At 39.8% G+C, this 15,584-nt stretch overlaps 1 protein-coding gene across 1 annotated transcript; it reads left to right on the top strand.

The window, feature by feature from the left end:
• Positions 1-157: 157 nt before the first annotated feature.
• Positions 158-14,859, top strand: LOC139945339 (DNA replication licensing factor mcm7-B-like). The gene is made up of 17 exons (XM_071942689.1): positions 158-338; positions 1,041-1,120; positions 2,361-2,525; positions 2,922-3,052; positions 3,307-3,487; positions 3,694-3,755; positions 4,469-4,649; positions 5,535-5,612; positions 6,080-6,161; positions 6,729-6,860; positions 7,246-7,329; positions 7,757-7,968; positions 10,075-10,256; positions 11,034-11,117; positions 12,102-12,270; positions 12,663-12,772; positions 13,308-14,859. Exons 1-17 carry the CDS (start codon positions 308-310, stop codon positions 13,507-13,509), a joined length of 2,166 nt encoding a protein of 721 aa, XP_071798790.1. The 5' UTR covers positions 158-307; the 3' UTR covers positions 13,510-14,859.
• The last annotated feature ends 725 nt before the right edge of the window (positions 14,860-15,584 follow it).

The following is a 15,584-nucleotide window of genomic DNA, read 5'->3' as shown; positions in this document are numbered from 1 at the left end:
ACATAATAATACCTTTAAACAAAAATATAACAAGCAGCCGACCGCAAACAAGACTTTCTTTTCACAATGCCAAGTGAAATACTGGTACCCGCGATCTCACCCTATATCTGGTGCACAGAACAATGTTTACCAGCGATCTCGCGGGTCGGGCATTTAATTTACCACGTGACTACGTTTCGCGCCACGTTTGTTTTGTTGACAGCAAATTTGTGTGCAGCGAACAATAGTTCAGAATCCAGAAAATTGTCTTACTTGTGCTCTGAATATTCCACTTTTCCTTGTAAGGTTTGTCTTTTTTTAAAGCAAGATGCCTGCCAAGGACTATGTAGCTGAGAAAGGTATGTAAGAATGGTTATTTACCCCTCATTTAGGGGCCAAAAACGTGAAGGAATTTGGTTTTATTTGTTGTTGCTTTTTCAAAATTTTAAAACAACTGTCGTGTGGTCCTCACTGCTGACACTGTTCATTTAAATTTATTGTTTACCTGTATGGTTTTTGTTTACAGTCTGTAGTCTTGTTCATTCCCATTGATGATAAGTTCATTGTTAAAATAAAACATGATTACTTTCTTTAGAAATGTCACTTCTATTTTGGTTTATTTATTAAATTAGCCTTTTTCGTTTTTCAAATAAACTTTCTTAAAAAGTTATTGTTTCATCGTTGTTTTACTAAACAAGTTGAGTCACAAACTTTCAATAGAAATTGTTGCTGTAGGCTTTTTTGTTTAACGTTAAAACAAAACAAATTATGTACCCTGCCACCACTTTTTCATTTGTTAGAACAAAAAATAGTATCATTCTAATTTACTAAGATTGTGTCTTTTTGACTAGTAAGATTCTTTTTTGCAAATTATGAGTGAAAAAGTGGTGGCAGGATTAGGGCCTATAAAATACAGAAAGTTTACAGCTTTACTTTTCCAGCTTTTCAAAACTTTGGAAACTCGGCCACAGAATTAATCACAATTTGAATTCGGCATAATTTACGTCATTAAATGTGTAAGAAGTCAAAAATATTTGTTTCATTCTTTTTTTATTTTACAGAGAAATGCAGAGGTTTCCTCACAGACTTTGTTCAACAAGATGATGAGGGTTCCAAGAATTTCAAGTACGCAAGGCAACTGGTAAGACGAGGGTAAAGATTGGAGTTGTTAAAAAACTAGCAATAAATTTGTTTTGTACAAAATATGCTCAGACTCAGTCTACTCCTAGAACTCTGAGGTTCGTTCGGCTATCGTCTCTTAGTGGAGACGATAGCGAAACAAACCTCATCGTTCTTTGAGGTTCGTTTTGCTATCGTCTCCACTAAGTTAAGTAAGAGACAATAGCAGACTTAATCTTATATTTCTAGGAGTACGCTCAGTCTTAGTATTTGCATAAATTTCATATTTTGTTTCAGCGACTCTCTCGCCTCAGCTTAGAAAGTATTGGAATGTTTTGTAAGCCAGCTAGTTCAACTATTGTTTCCCTGGTCCTGCTAAATTACCTAAAGTAGCTTGAAATTACCAAAACTTTTAGCAGATTATAGAAACCTGCCGTTGGTTGCACTATTTCACCTTTTACTGTTTTACTGCTTGGCCTGTGACCAAGTCTCTGAATTTTACTAAAATAAGAGTGCTTTTAAGAAATATTAAAAGCAGTGGACACTATTGGTAATTACTCAAAATAATTGGTTGCATAAAACCTTACTTGGTGACGAGTAATGGGGAGAGGTTGATGGTATAAAACATTGTGAGAAACGGCTCCATCTGAAGTGACATAGTTTTCGAGAAAGAAGTAATTTTCCTCAAATTTGATTTCAAGACCTCAGATTTAGAATTTGAGGTTCCGAAATCAAGCATCTGAACGCACACAACTTCGTGTGACAAGGGTGTTTTTTCTTTCATTATTTTCTCGCAACTTCGACGACCAATTGAGCTCAAATTTTCACAGGTTTGTTATTTTATGCATGTTGAGATACACCTAGTGAGAAGACTGGTCTTTGACAGTGTCTTTAAGAGGCGATTTTCAGGCAATCTAAATACCTCAACTGACTTAATACAAAACTTCATAATAGCGGCAGACAACATCACAGAGGCAACAAAGGCAATTGCCTCCACGTTCCTTGGTCATTGCCTTGGTGCCCTTAAAATGCTCATGAAGGTAGAAATTAAGAATGTTCTCATAGGGTGCCCTTTACCAAAGAAGAAATGCCTTGGTGCCTTTGCCCTTTCAAAATGAAGCATAGAGGCCTCGACATTGCACAAAATTGGCATTGGGCCCCTAATGTTTGCAAAACCTTGGAACACTGTTATTTCATTATACAGATTACTGCTGTATGACTCGTGAACACTGAGAAATATTACCCTTTTTTCCCAAATGTAGGTAGCTATTGCACATCGTGAGCAGGTTGCCTTGACGATAGATTTAGATGATGTAAACGAGATTGATCCTGATTTAGCGGAGTCCATCATTGAGAATGCTCGACGTTACACTAATCTCTTTGCCGATGCTGTCTATGATCTACTCCCAGACTACAGAGAAAAAGAGGTAATTAAAACAATTTGTAAAGCCTTTTTTTTTTTTCAGATTGTAGCCGACAGTGGGACTAGTCGGTGTTTTGATGCTCAGACTTGAGAAGTTTCAGACTTTTAAAATTCAGTGGAAAAAGCTGCCTTATTGGAATTGGCAGCTACAGCTGTGGCTGCGACTGTTGCGAAGGACGTACTCTACTTTAAAGGATCTGGGGCGGATTTCACAAAGAGTTAGGAGTAGTCTTGTCTCAAGTTAGGACCAGTTACTCATCCTAACTTAGGACTACCCATGCAATTTGTATGACTCCTAGGACTAGTCCTAAGTTAGGACTAGTCCTAACTCTTTGTGAAATCAACCCCTTGGTACTTTTTGCATCATTGATGAAGAGCATCTGTTTTTGTGTGTATTTAGGTCATACAGAAAGATGCGTTGGATGTTTACATTGAGCACAGACTGTTGATGGAGCAACGACTCCGAGGTCCGAACCCCGGTGAGGTTCGAGACCCAAGGAATCAATTCCCACCGGAGCTGATCCGCAGATTGTAAGTATTTGTCTGAAGTATTTTTTCTGTTTAGAAATCTCTGGCATTTAGAAATTTGGATTGTAATTCAGGCTTGCGATCCGACCGGATTTTGTTCTTGATCTCTCTGCCACTTCAGAATTAAATGTCTTGACAAAGGAGAAACGCCCTCTGTACCTTATGAAATACTCCATCAAGATGCCCATCACGACCAACTCCCACAAAACCCACTTGAGGAGACAGTAAACTCGCACCTTTTAAAATTGTAATTTCAGTGAGATCTACTTCAAGACACCAAGCACACAGAAGCCGCTGTCTATCCGCGATGTCAAAGCGGAGAAGATCGGCAAGTTGGTGGCTGTTCGCGGCATCGTGACTCGCTGTACGGAAGTCAAGCCCATGATGACCGTGGCAACGTACACATGCGACCAGTGCGGTGCTGAAACCTATCAACCAGTAAGTCCTCAGTATGTTTCGGGGTGGGTGATTGACAATAGAGGTTGCCACATGGAGGGTATATAGAAGGGGCCCACATGAAAAAAAATAAAACCCGCCATTTTTGTAATGGCTTCAATTTTGGTGCATAATGTAGCCTGGTTCATATGGATTTTGTAATAATGTATCTTTGATTAATTTCTTTGTCATGATCAATTTTTGTTTAGATTGGTTCACCAACATTCATGCCACTGTTGATGTGCCCTAGCCAGGCCTGCCAAGCTAACAAGTAAGTACTTACAGACAACATAATTAACCCTCCTACTATTGGTACAATTTTCCAGCGAGTTGACCAACCTAGGAACCATTCAACTGCATGGGTTGTGTATGGTGGGACAACTGTGCAAAGAACTGTGTGTTTGCTATGTATATGCATGATATCGTACTGATGTAGGCTGACATTGTCATTCAAAACCACAGTGGATGAAATTGAATGGTCAGAGAGTAGGAGGGTTGGCTGTGTACTGCAGGCCTTGAAATGCGTTCTTGAAGGGGCACAGCACAAATTTTCATCTTGTATCGGAACTTTGCAAAGGGCACCACAGCAAAAGCAAAGGGCATCATGGCAATTACTGTGGGTGCCTATGGTTATTATGAGGGCTTGTGTAGTACTGTGTAATGCATTCACCACATAAATATTTGTAACTCGTCATGTTTACCATATGTTGCATTCACACAATTTAAAGCCCGGTTCATACTTCCTGCGAATGCGAGTGCGATACAAATGTTGACGTCACAAATTCGCAACGAATAATTCGCAGCTGTTCAACTCTGCTCAACTCACTTGCGAATATTGTTGCAAAAGGAGGTTGTGACGTCAAATTCACGTCAAATTCGCTTCGCATTCGCAGGAAGTATGAACCGGGCTTTAGGCTGAATTAATGTTGTATCTTAAATTGAGTAGGACTCGGACTTACATGTTTGTTTGATTTCGTTTTCCAGATCCGGAGGCCGTCTCTATCTTCAGACCCGTGGGTCAAAGTTCATCAAGTTTCAGGAGATCAAGATTCAGGAGCACAGCGACCAGGTTCCGGTCGGTCACATCCCCCGGAGTATGACCATCTACTCCAGGGGTGAAACCACACGCTGCAGTCAGCCTGGGGATCACATTGGAGTCACTGGGGTATCCTTTTTGTGTGCAACTGATGATTGGTGAAATTGGTTGCTGTCGAAGTTTATCCATCATTTGAAAATGTGTTGGATGGTTTTGATTGGGGCACACGGTTGGGGGTTGACTGTTTTGTGTAGATGCATTTGCTACATTGGATCGTATTGTGGGCTGGCATAGTGCATTTATTAATGGTTAGACAGTAGGAGGGTTGACTGTACGCTGTGTAGATACATTCACCACATGATATCATATTGCAAACTAGTCATTTGTCGTTCATAACCACAGTGGATGATTTTGAGTGGTCAGACAGTAGGAGGGTTGACTGTGTACTGTGTAGAGGCATTTACCACATGATATCATATTGCAGGCTGACATAGTTTATCTATCACTCAAAACCACGGTATGAATGGTCAGACTGTTTAAAGGTTAAAGTAGTTGAGCCTCATTCAAAAGGCTTGATCAGAATTAAAGGCTGTGGACACTATTGGTAATTACTCAAAATAATTATTGGCATAAAAACTTACTTGGTAACGAGCAATGGAGAGCTGTTGGTAGTATAAAACATTGTGAGAAACGGCTCCTTCTGAAGTAACGTAGTTTTCGAGAAAGAAGTAATTTTCCACTTAAATATATGAATTTGATTTCGAGACCTCGGAATTAGATTTTGAGGTCCCGAAATCAAGCATCTGAAAGCACACAACTTTGTGTGACAAGGGTGTTTTTTCTTCCATTATTATCACGCAACTTCGACGACCAATTGAGTTCAAATTTTCACAGGTTTGTTGTTTTGTGCCTATGTTGAGATACACCAAGTGAGAAGACTGGTCTTTGACAATTACCAAAGGTGTCCAGAAAAAAAGGAAAAGACTTGTATTATTGATCTTAACCGATGACCAGATATTTCTTCCCATGTTGAGGGTTGGGTTCAGGCAGATGTCCCAAGGACTACTGTCGGAGACATACATGGAAGCTCATGTAAGTGATAAATAAATACCCTACAACCCTGTTAGTTCATTAAGTATACACTGACAATATTCCTAGCAAATGGTGGGAAACAATTTTCATAGACAAATCCTGGTTTTTCAGTGTTTTTCTGTAATTTTCCTTCTTTTACGTTGTATTCTTTGGAAGTAACTGTTTAGGAAGTTGTGAATTATTTTGGGTAAATTTTGTACAAAATGTAGCCTGCCTTTAGACCAAACATATTTTTTAGTCATTGTTCCCAAACTGCTTTCCAGCACATCTCAAAGTATAGTTAACTATTCATCGTTATACTAGATTAACAGGGGCTGCCCTTAACTCAGCCGGACCACTTGGCAAGGTGTTTCAGCTGGTCCGCCGCGGTTTCCACTGGCATTTGGCCAGCGGACCACCGTTAAGGTCGAACACTGGATTAAGTTGTCACTCAGCACTTTTTTAAAATTTCTTTCTTGGTTTTTTAGAGCATTATGAAGATGAACAAGTCGGCAGAAGAGGAGATGAGCTTAAAGGAACTAACTGAGGAAGAAATACAACAAATTGCTGGTGAGTATGGAGGAAAAAATTAAAATTGAATAGTACATTTAAAAAAACTCGGTACCAAAACTCGGTACCACAATTCATGGTAGTGTCATGGCCGAGTGGTTAAGAGCATCGAACTCAAGTTCTGGTGGTTAAAACACCGGATTGTGGGTTCGAATCCCGGTCGTGACACTTGTGTCCTTGAGCAAGATACTTTACTATACTTGCTTCTCTTCACCCAGGGGTATAAATGGGTACCTGCGAGGGTAGAGGTTGATATTGTGAACGAAAAAGCCTTCGGGGCGCCACGGCGGCTCGAAACTGTATACTCCCTAGGGAGCTGAGAACACGTTTAGAAAGGAATGTTGTTGCCCCAATGACCAGGGAACTAATGTAAAGCGCATTGAGACGGTTATTGTGAAATGCGCTATATATAAGAATTTGTTATTATTATTATCCTCTAGTTAACAGCAGCACTGGTTCGTAGAGTACAATGGCCAATTGGTTTAGCACAGTGTAGGTTTTGAGTCCCGGTCATGACACCTGTGTTCTTGAGCAAGACACTTGACTGTAATTTTTTCTTTACTACAGAGGAGGATTTCTACGAGAAGCTGGCATCTTCCATTGCACCAGAGATCTATGGCCATGAAGATGTGAAGAAAGCTCTATTGCTCTTGCTTGTTGGTGGAGTCAATCGCAACCCTAAAGGAATGAAAATCAGAGGTAAGGAAGCAAAATCAAGAAATAAATGTTTCTTTTTGCCAATTGGTTACTATGGAGACCACTCTTGATTAATAAACTCCATTTGGCATGAGATCCAAAATATACAACAGAAATTGTACAAAATCCATACAAGTTTTACTTTATTCCTATGTTGACAAAATTATGTTCAAATGTTGGCTTTGAGTCTGAAAACTACCCAGATGTCTTACTGTATTGAAATGCATTTTGTCAGGAATCTGTTTTTTTTCTTCTCATTTTGATTCTGGTCAATTTTACAAACATTTGTGGTCCAGTAAAAAAAATCCCAAATTCAAACCCTGTATTATGCCTATTAGACTCATTAGCTGACTCTGCATGTTTTATTTTATGTTTTTATTATCTTCAGGAACCATCAATATTTGTCTGATGGGTGATCCTGGTGTGGCCAAATCTCAGCTCTTGGGATTCATTGACAGACTGGCGCCAAGAAGTAAGAGCCCAAAATTATTGCGTTTATGAACCATGTTTTCATTGTTTACATCTGCACTGCCCAATATTGAAATCGGCCATCTGATTTCATGGATGTGCACTTGGCATTAGGTTATTATAATCTAGTTAAAAAGTTTTTTTTTTTTTGGTTATGGATTTATGTGAAACGATGATCCGGTGATCTGACTCATAAAATCAGAAAATATCTTATATATACCTCAGAATTCTGTTTAATTTCATACCACAATGTATGGATTGGATGGCTTTATTTTTGAGATATTTGGTGAGATTTTCCTTAAATTTGTCAAGTGATTTGCTTGAAATGACATTGTTGGGCAAAACATTCCAGTCTTTAATGGTGGACGGGGGAAAACTTTTGCCGTTAGCCTCGATCTCTACAATTCTGTTGTTTTGAAACCAATCTTTAGGTCAGTACACAACAGGGCGTGGCTCATCGGGTGTCGGCCTCACCGCCGCCGTCATGAAGGATCCCATCACAAATGAGATGGTGCTGGAGGGCGGGGCCCTGGTGCTCGCTGACCAAGGCGTCTGCTGTATCGACGAGTTTGATAAGATGAACGAGACGGATCGGACAGCCATCCACGAGGTCATGGAGCAGCAGACCATCTCAATCGCAAAGGTCAGTCCAACTTATGAATCAATCAGTCAATCAGTTGTAACATTTATATGGGGCCATACTCCAATGGTCATTGCTCATGGGGCTGTACAGTAAGCTGTTGTATATGGCTGAGATTTGAGTGACATCATAAAAATCTGTATTGTAGGAGATTGTCTGATGTTAGGAAGACTGTTCCATATCCTTGGGGCCGCAACAGAAAAGGCGTGGTTACTGCAACTGTATTGGTTTCTTGGAATGAGTAATGCAGAACTGGGGCGAAAGTTGTGAGATTTTTTATGTAAGGTCAGTAGGTTGGTCAAGTATGCTAGACCACAGGAATTCAGACATTGGTACATGAGCAGCTGCAGCATGATCTTGTATTGAATTTGTGTCTTAATTGGTAGCCAGTGCAAGTCCCTTGGGATAGGTGTTCTTTTAACGTCCGTCGATATATCGAAAATACTCAAAAACTCGATATTTTTTTGACATCGAAATCGCCGATGTCACTTTTTTAATCATATCGTAATATCGGATTTTCGATATATCGAAAAATTTCGATGTTTTAAAAAATTCGATGTTCCTAAATGATATCGAAAATACCAAAAGAGTGTCCGATTATTTAAAAGAAATCTGTGTTTGAGTATTAGAAAAGCCGTCGTCTTTATGTAGTTTCATCATTTCGAGTTGCTCTATTAAATAAAATACGTTTTACAACCAAGTATGTCTGCTTGTTCTTTGTGTTTTCGCCATCAGCCGCTGGCCCGTCGCAGAAGTTCACAACTCCGCGGCGAGCGCAAGGTAAAACCTCACAAGAAACCACCGCTGGTTTGCAAAAATACCCCGCAAAAACTTCCCCGAATCAACAAGACGTAACAAAACAAGGAAGAAAACAATCTTACGTTATACAGTAAAATAATCTTTCTATCAATCCAAGGTATCATAATGGCGTCATTTTGGTCAAATAAAGCCTACACGTTGTTGTTTTCGTAAACAAGCTTACACTTCCGAGGAACTATATGCTTCGCAGACCACGCTGTCGGCGGCTATTGCGTGCGTACCAGCGAAGACTTTGCTGTTGTACGGTTTAAGCGTGCACACCAGCGTGTGTGGTTATTGCAATTCGGGGGGAAAACCCGTTTGCCCAAGCATGCACAGACACGTGCAGTCTTTTTTCAAGGCGGTATCGCGTGATGCACTGCGTTATTTCGACAATAGAGGGCTTTCTCGCATTCAATTTTAATGCCTTTACTATAGAATGCTAAGTGCTACAAGCCTTTATTGGAGACTATGTGACTGCATCATGCTGCTTGCGTTGTATATTGTGAGCGCGGAGTGGTAGGTCTGTGTTTTGCGGGACTTTCTCGTGATTTTTTTGGATGATTATCTCAACCATTTTCAACCGTAAAGGTAGTGTAACATACCAGCGGACATTTGTTATGTATCTAACAATATTGCCGTGAATTGTCGTTATTTTGAAGGGCATTAGACTCTCAAAAAGTTTAGTAACTAATTCATTTAGTGTTGACAAAGTTTGAAGCGCCGCGCTCCCCTAATACACTTCACTCTCCACAACAGCGGGCCTGTTGCACCAATTTTTTTTTCCACATCCTACAGAAGATCTCAACTCAAATCCGCCCGCCCGCGTGCCCGTCGGACAACTTGATTGACACTTCTACGTCAATGCATAGGCAACTGACACCTTAATGTCGGCGGGTCACGCAACTCACAAAGGCTCTGTGTCATTTTGAGACGGTCAATCATGGCCAATCACGAATCGAGAATTGTGGTGAGCGTTCACCGATTGGCCAAGCCAGCGGTAGCGGTGATCATACTTTGTTGTAAAACCAGAAAAAATCGGGGCGCGGGACTACGCAATTTGAGATTTTTCAACTACAAACATGAGTATACCAAGTGCTGTTTTTTGGCTTCATCTTGCGCGCGGGAAATACTCGATATATCGAGTATACTCGATATTTAATTTTCGATATATCGGTTATGGGAAAAAACCGATATCGACGGACGTTATGTTCTTTGGTCAAATTTCCTTGCACAGACAATCAACCGAGCTGCTCAATTCTAAGCTCTCAATTTTCTGAAGATGTTTTGGATTTTTTTTTTGGTTAACAGGCTGGAATAATGACATCATTGAATGCTCGTGTCTCCATCCTGGCCGCTGCTAACCCGGCCTACGGAAGATACAACCCCAAGAAATCCATCGAGCACAACATCCAGCTGCCTGCCGCTCTGCTGTCACGTTTCGATCTGCTCTGGCTCATTCAGGACAGACCAGACAGAGAAAATGATCTCAGGTTTGTTACATTACTTATCGGCACAGCAGCCGATTTCACAATACACCAGGCATGAAACTCTTCCGCGTTTCTGCGGAATTCCGCGTTTTTGTTTGTTGTTTTTTTTTTTACGTGAAAAAAAAAATGCCTGGCAACAACAGTGTACAACTACAATCCTGTAAAATAAGCCTAGTACATGCTAACAATGCACCTAAGAGCATAATAAACCTCAACATTTTCTAGGGTACCATTGTGGGTCTCAGGTCCTGTGGCGTTTCGGCTGCCACGCTCCGCACTTAAGTTGTGCCTTTGAAAATTTTCCTCTTTTTTTTTTCATTGGGAGTTCGTTAGAACAAGTAACTCGCCCTAACTTAGGATGTGTTCAATGCATCCTAACGTCTATGGATATGGAACTTAACTCGTCCAAAGTCCTTAAATGAGTCCTAAGTAAGGATGAGTTTGGTGAAATCGGTGACTGGACACTTTTGGCAATTGTCAAAGACCAGTATTCTCACTTGGTGTATCCCAACATATGCTTAAAATAGTCTGTGAAAATTTGGACTCGGTTGGTCGTTGAAAATGCAAGAGAATAATGAAAGAAAAAACACCCTTGTTGCTTAGAATTGTATGCTTCCATCAGATGCCTGAGAAAGGCTTCATGGTGGAAAGAACCGTCCTGCTTACTTAAAAGTACCACCTGGAAGTTAGGAAATCAGCCGGGACTACTACTTTGGCTTAGTAGGTCGAGGTGACTTCTTGTTATTAACTTAAATGTTGGTCTTAATTGTATTTCTACAGACTCGCTCAGCACATCACCTATGTACATCAGCACAGCACCCAACCCCCGATGCAGTTTACTCCACTCAACATGAACCTCATGCGGTAAGTTCAGTGGATTAAAACAATTAGTGTTTAATCAAAACCCTCCTACAGTCAGTCCACTCATCTATGCCCGCCTGCAATATTAGAATTTGGTAGATGACTCTAAATAGGACACAGTCAACACTCCTACTGTCTGACCAATCGATATTGTCCACAGTAGTTTTGAATGATAAATGAACTATGTAAACCTGCAACGTGACATCATGTGGTAAATGCATCTACACGATACTCGGTCAACCCTTCCTACTGTCCGTCCATTCATTGTTATTCACTATGGTTTTGATCCCAGCCTGCAATATGACAGAATTTGGTAAATGCATGTAGACAGTAGTTAGCCCTCCTACTGTCTGACTATTCAATATCATCCACTGTGGTTTTTAAAGATGGATAAACTATGCCAGCCTGCACAGTGATATCGTGTGGTGATACCCACACAGACTTATGCACATATAGTTCTGTTCAAAGTTGTACCATGGTACACAACCAATGCAATTGAATAGTTCTAAGAGGTTGTCAATCGGGTTGAAAATGGTACCAATAGTAGGAGGGTTAACTTCTCATGAACTTAAAGGAACACGTTGCCTTGGAACGGACGAGTTGGTCAAAACAAAAGCGTTTGTAACCGTTTTTTATATAATGCATATGGTTGGAAAGATGTTTTAAAAGTAGAATACAATAATCCACACAAGTTTGCCTCGAAATTGCGTGGTTTTTCTTCTACTGTGCGAACTAACACGGTCAGCCATTTATGGGAGTCAAAATTTTGACCCCCATAAATGGCCGACGTGTTAGTCGACGAGGTAAAAGGAAAACCACGCAATTTCGAGGCATGTTTGTGTGGATCATTGTATTCTACTTTTATATCATCTTTCTACCCATATGCATTTTATAAAAAAAAGGTTACAAACGCTTTTCAAAGACCAACTCGACCGATCCAAGGCAATGTGTCCCTTTAATATTTGCTAAATTGTTTCCTTTGTGCAGACGTTACATTGCTCTCTGTCAGACAAAGATTCCAGTGATCCCGGAGAGTTTGACGGACTACATCACCGGAGCGTATGTGGAAATGCGCAAAGAGGCACGAGGGAGTAAGGATACGACGTTCACATCAGCGAGGACACTACTTGCAATTCTTCGGCTGTCCACTGCTCTTGTGAGTTCTACAATTTTGTTGCTGTTTCTAACATTTAGTTTTGTTTGAGTGCTGTTTGAAAGTTTTTTAATCAACTGATCAGTTAAAGGCGGGGTATACTTTTGGTAATTGTCAAAGACCATTATCCACCCTTGGTGCACGTTTGGTAATTGTCAAGACTGGTATCCTCACTTGGTGTCTCCAAACACATGCATACAATATCAAACCTGTGAAAATTATTTGGGCTCAATTGGTCATCGAAGTTGCAAGAACATGATGAAAGAAAAATCCCCCATGTTGCTTTTAGCTGAAGCCTTTCCCTTCAAAGTGTTTGGCTGATAGTCAAGTTTTTTAGTGGGAAGTAAAATTGGTGTGCTTAGCTTATCGTTTTTCTTCCTATTTTTTTTTTTCAGGCTCGTTTGAGGTTGGTTGATGTCGTTGAGAAGGAAGACGTGAATGAAGCCATGAGACTGATGGAGATGTCTAAAGAATCGCTCCATGGCCACCAAGAGACGACTGGAAGGTAGGTCTCGCTTTATGCTAAAGGGAAGCATTGCCCTGGATTGGGCGCTTTGGGGCTAGAAAAAGCACTTGATAGCGTTTGTTTTGAAATGGAAACAGATTAAAAGATGTTTTAAAAGTATAACATAATGGTCCACACAAATGTGCCTCAAAATGTAGTGGTTTTTCTTTTACCTTGTGAACTAACCTGGCCTGCCATTTTGTGGAGTCAAAAAATTGGTCCTACTAAGTGGCGGACCGCGTTAGTTTACAAGGTAGAAGGAAAACCACACAATTTCAAGGCATATTTGTGTGGATCATTATGTTGTACTTTTAAAACATCTTTCCAATGATTTGTCTCATGTTTGTGTTTTACACCTGCACTTCTGTGTGTTTTAAAGCGCCTTTACTCAGTGTTTTCCGGGTCATGCAGCAAAATTTCCAAAGGCCACTGTGAAGGGAGTTCGAACCCACGACCTCTAGGTTTCAGATGTCTTTACCCACTAGACCACTCCAAGACTTAAAAGTTGTGCAACTTTTCTTACTAATTTTCACAGGAAACAACGCTCTGAAGATGTTGTGTTCAGTATCATTCGTGAGATGGTGTCCGGCCGGCAGAGCGTCAAATTTGCCGATGCCAGACAGTCGTGCCTCGCTAAGGGCTTCACTAACGACCAGTTTGAGGAAGCTCTGGACGCGTATGAAGAACTGAACGTCTGGCAGGTCAACAATGCCAGAACCAAGATCACATTTGTGTAGATCTTTTTATATTAGGATAAGGTTTTAGCTAGGATTTGGTTAAAGGGCGTCTAAATCTGCTAGAAATTTTAAAACTGGGTGATTAAATTGCTCATTTACAATACATTAAGAGGTAATGACAGATAAAACAGGTTGTTTAAAAAACACCCCTCTAGCCAACACTATGGTTTAGATTATTGACTCTTTGCACAACGTGGAACGCACCTCCGCATAATGTGCATCTACATTTTACCGCCATTTTGAAAGTCTTTTCATTTTGCAGAGCTTCCAGTTCTCCCTGTTTCTGCAGAAAATTTCCTGGAAATTAACCAATCTTTGGAGTCTTTTCATAAACTTTAATGCAATTCTAAATATCTTCTCGATTGTGTCGATGCAAATGTCGCTGGATGTTGGCAGCTCTGCATTCTGACTCACAAAATAGTGGACAGGAAAGGATTGTGTTTCACTGTACATTGTGCAATGGATCAGTAGAATTGACATTGGGTAGTAGGGGAATCATATTGTAGATGAGCGTTAACTTTTTATAGCAGTTGCCAACAGCCTATCCCCATATGTCTGTAGTGATTACAAACGGCCGAAAAGGCTTAGTTCCAAATTGACACTTTCCAATCTTTACATTTTGCCTTCAGTATCTACATTTATTTTTTTTATAAAATCAATACTCTGTTACAGATCAAGACAGGGGACCAGTCTATGTACATAGTTCCCCCGTAAAAAAAAATCTTAGAATATACGCCGTTGGATTTTGATTTGGTAACTGCAATGGCTTGATAAAATACATTCAACAGTGAAATAATTGAAAAAGGAACTAGAATTTGCATTAGTGTGTACAGTGTTTTAAAGTTTTCTTTATTTTCGACAAAAGGATTATTAAGAAGGGGTAATGTAGTGTAAGTATTTGGTATAATCACCTGATGTAATTAAGAACAAAATCAATAAAAAACACATTCTTTCCGAGAAGTGTTTGTGGACTTGGTGTAAAAGATGTTGACTTATTTGTACCATAATTTTTTGAAACATCAAGTAATAAACCTTGTGGAATTCTGACGGGGTAGGTTTTTATAAATAGTTTGGATTTGAGCAAAGAAACATTGGCTGGTGCGGAACTTCAACATCCGGATTAACGTGTCGACGCTCTACAATCTGAGCTTCCATTCCAGCCCTACTGTTTTGGGTACCAGTCAGAAGCCATCATTTTTTAAAGAAGGACTCTGTATGTATTTTCACTCTGTATGTATTTCATATTTGTGTCGAACAAGTTTTTGTTTCTTTATTAAATATATCACCAATTTTGTTTAAAACATAGGAATGTATTTGATTTAAATTTGATCATTAAAAGTGTTTGATGGACATCGTTTTGAGTTGGTCCCTTTTTACTAGTTTTAATAAGGAAATTATTTCTGTATTTATACATAATTGGTAAGGGTTAAAAAGCAGTGTTTAGTTTTAGTCTGAAAGCTTACTGGAAACATTTTTTTCTGTGAAATGGTTGTTCCCCTTTGAATTGAAGTCGTATTCCTGACAACTGTATCCATGTATCCGTGAAAAACTTTTTAAAATGCAAACGACGATTTTGGTTGTTGCAAGACAAAAATAGCAATGTGTTTACATGCTGAAAATTGTGCATGGTTTTCACAATTTTCTCCGACTCGCACAACAGATTTAGCTCAAATTTTCTTGGGTGTGTTATTTCATGTATTTGGTTGATAACACAAAACATGAGCACCAAGTTTGTTAGCTTTACAAATCCTGTATGATACATTTAAATGCCTGCTGGATGAAAAAAATAAATTGCTGTTATTTTCTTAAGATGTACAGAGATGACAGTACTTGGATCTACTTCCATTTTCCTAAAACTCCAGGGGTTACCAAAAAGGTTCAAATGCCATCATTTCAGCATACCTCTTAATTGGAGCCTTAGTTTCAGACCCTGGTGTTGGCAACGTCTCTGACCCCTGGTTATAACCGAATTGCCCCCCTGGGTTAAACTTCACACCTTTAAATATGGGGAATGCGAACTATCAATAATGGGTTAAAACAGCATGGTGTATCCTGTTTCATTTTGTGGGCTTGTT

The sequence above is a fragment of the Asterias amurensis genome, chromosome 12, assembly GCF_032118995.1.
Source record: "Asterias amurensis chromosome 12, ASM3211899v1".
Classification (NCBI taxonomy): Eukaryota; Metazoa; Echinodermata; class Asteroidea; order Forcipulatida; family Asteriidae; genus Asterias; species Asterias amurensis.
Note: the sequence above shows the minus strand (reverse complement) of the source record. Positions and strands in the feature narration are given on the sequence as shown.

Bases quoted from the DNA above. Each gene is read 5' to 3' on its own strand.
- LOC139945339 (XM_071942689.1), top strand. From the start codon at position 308: ATGCCTGCCAAGGACTATGTAGCTGAGAAAG. The intron at 2,526-2,921 runs GTAATTAAAACA...GTGTGTATTTAG, and splicing joins CAGACTACAGAGAAAAAGAG to GTCATACAGAAAGATGCGTT. The intron at 4,650-5,534 runs GTATCCTTTTTG...ACCGATGACCAG, and splicing joins ATCACATTGGAGTCACTGGG to ATATTTCTTCCCATGTTGAG.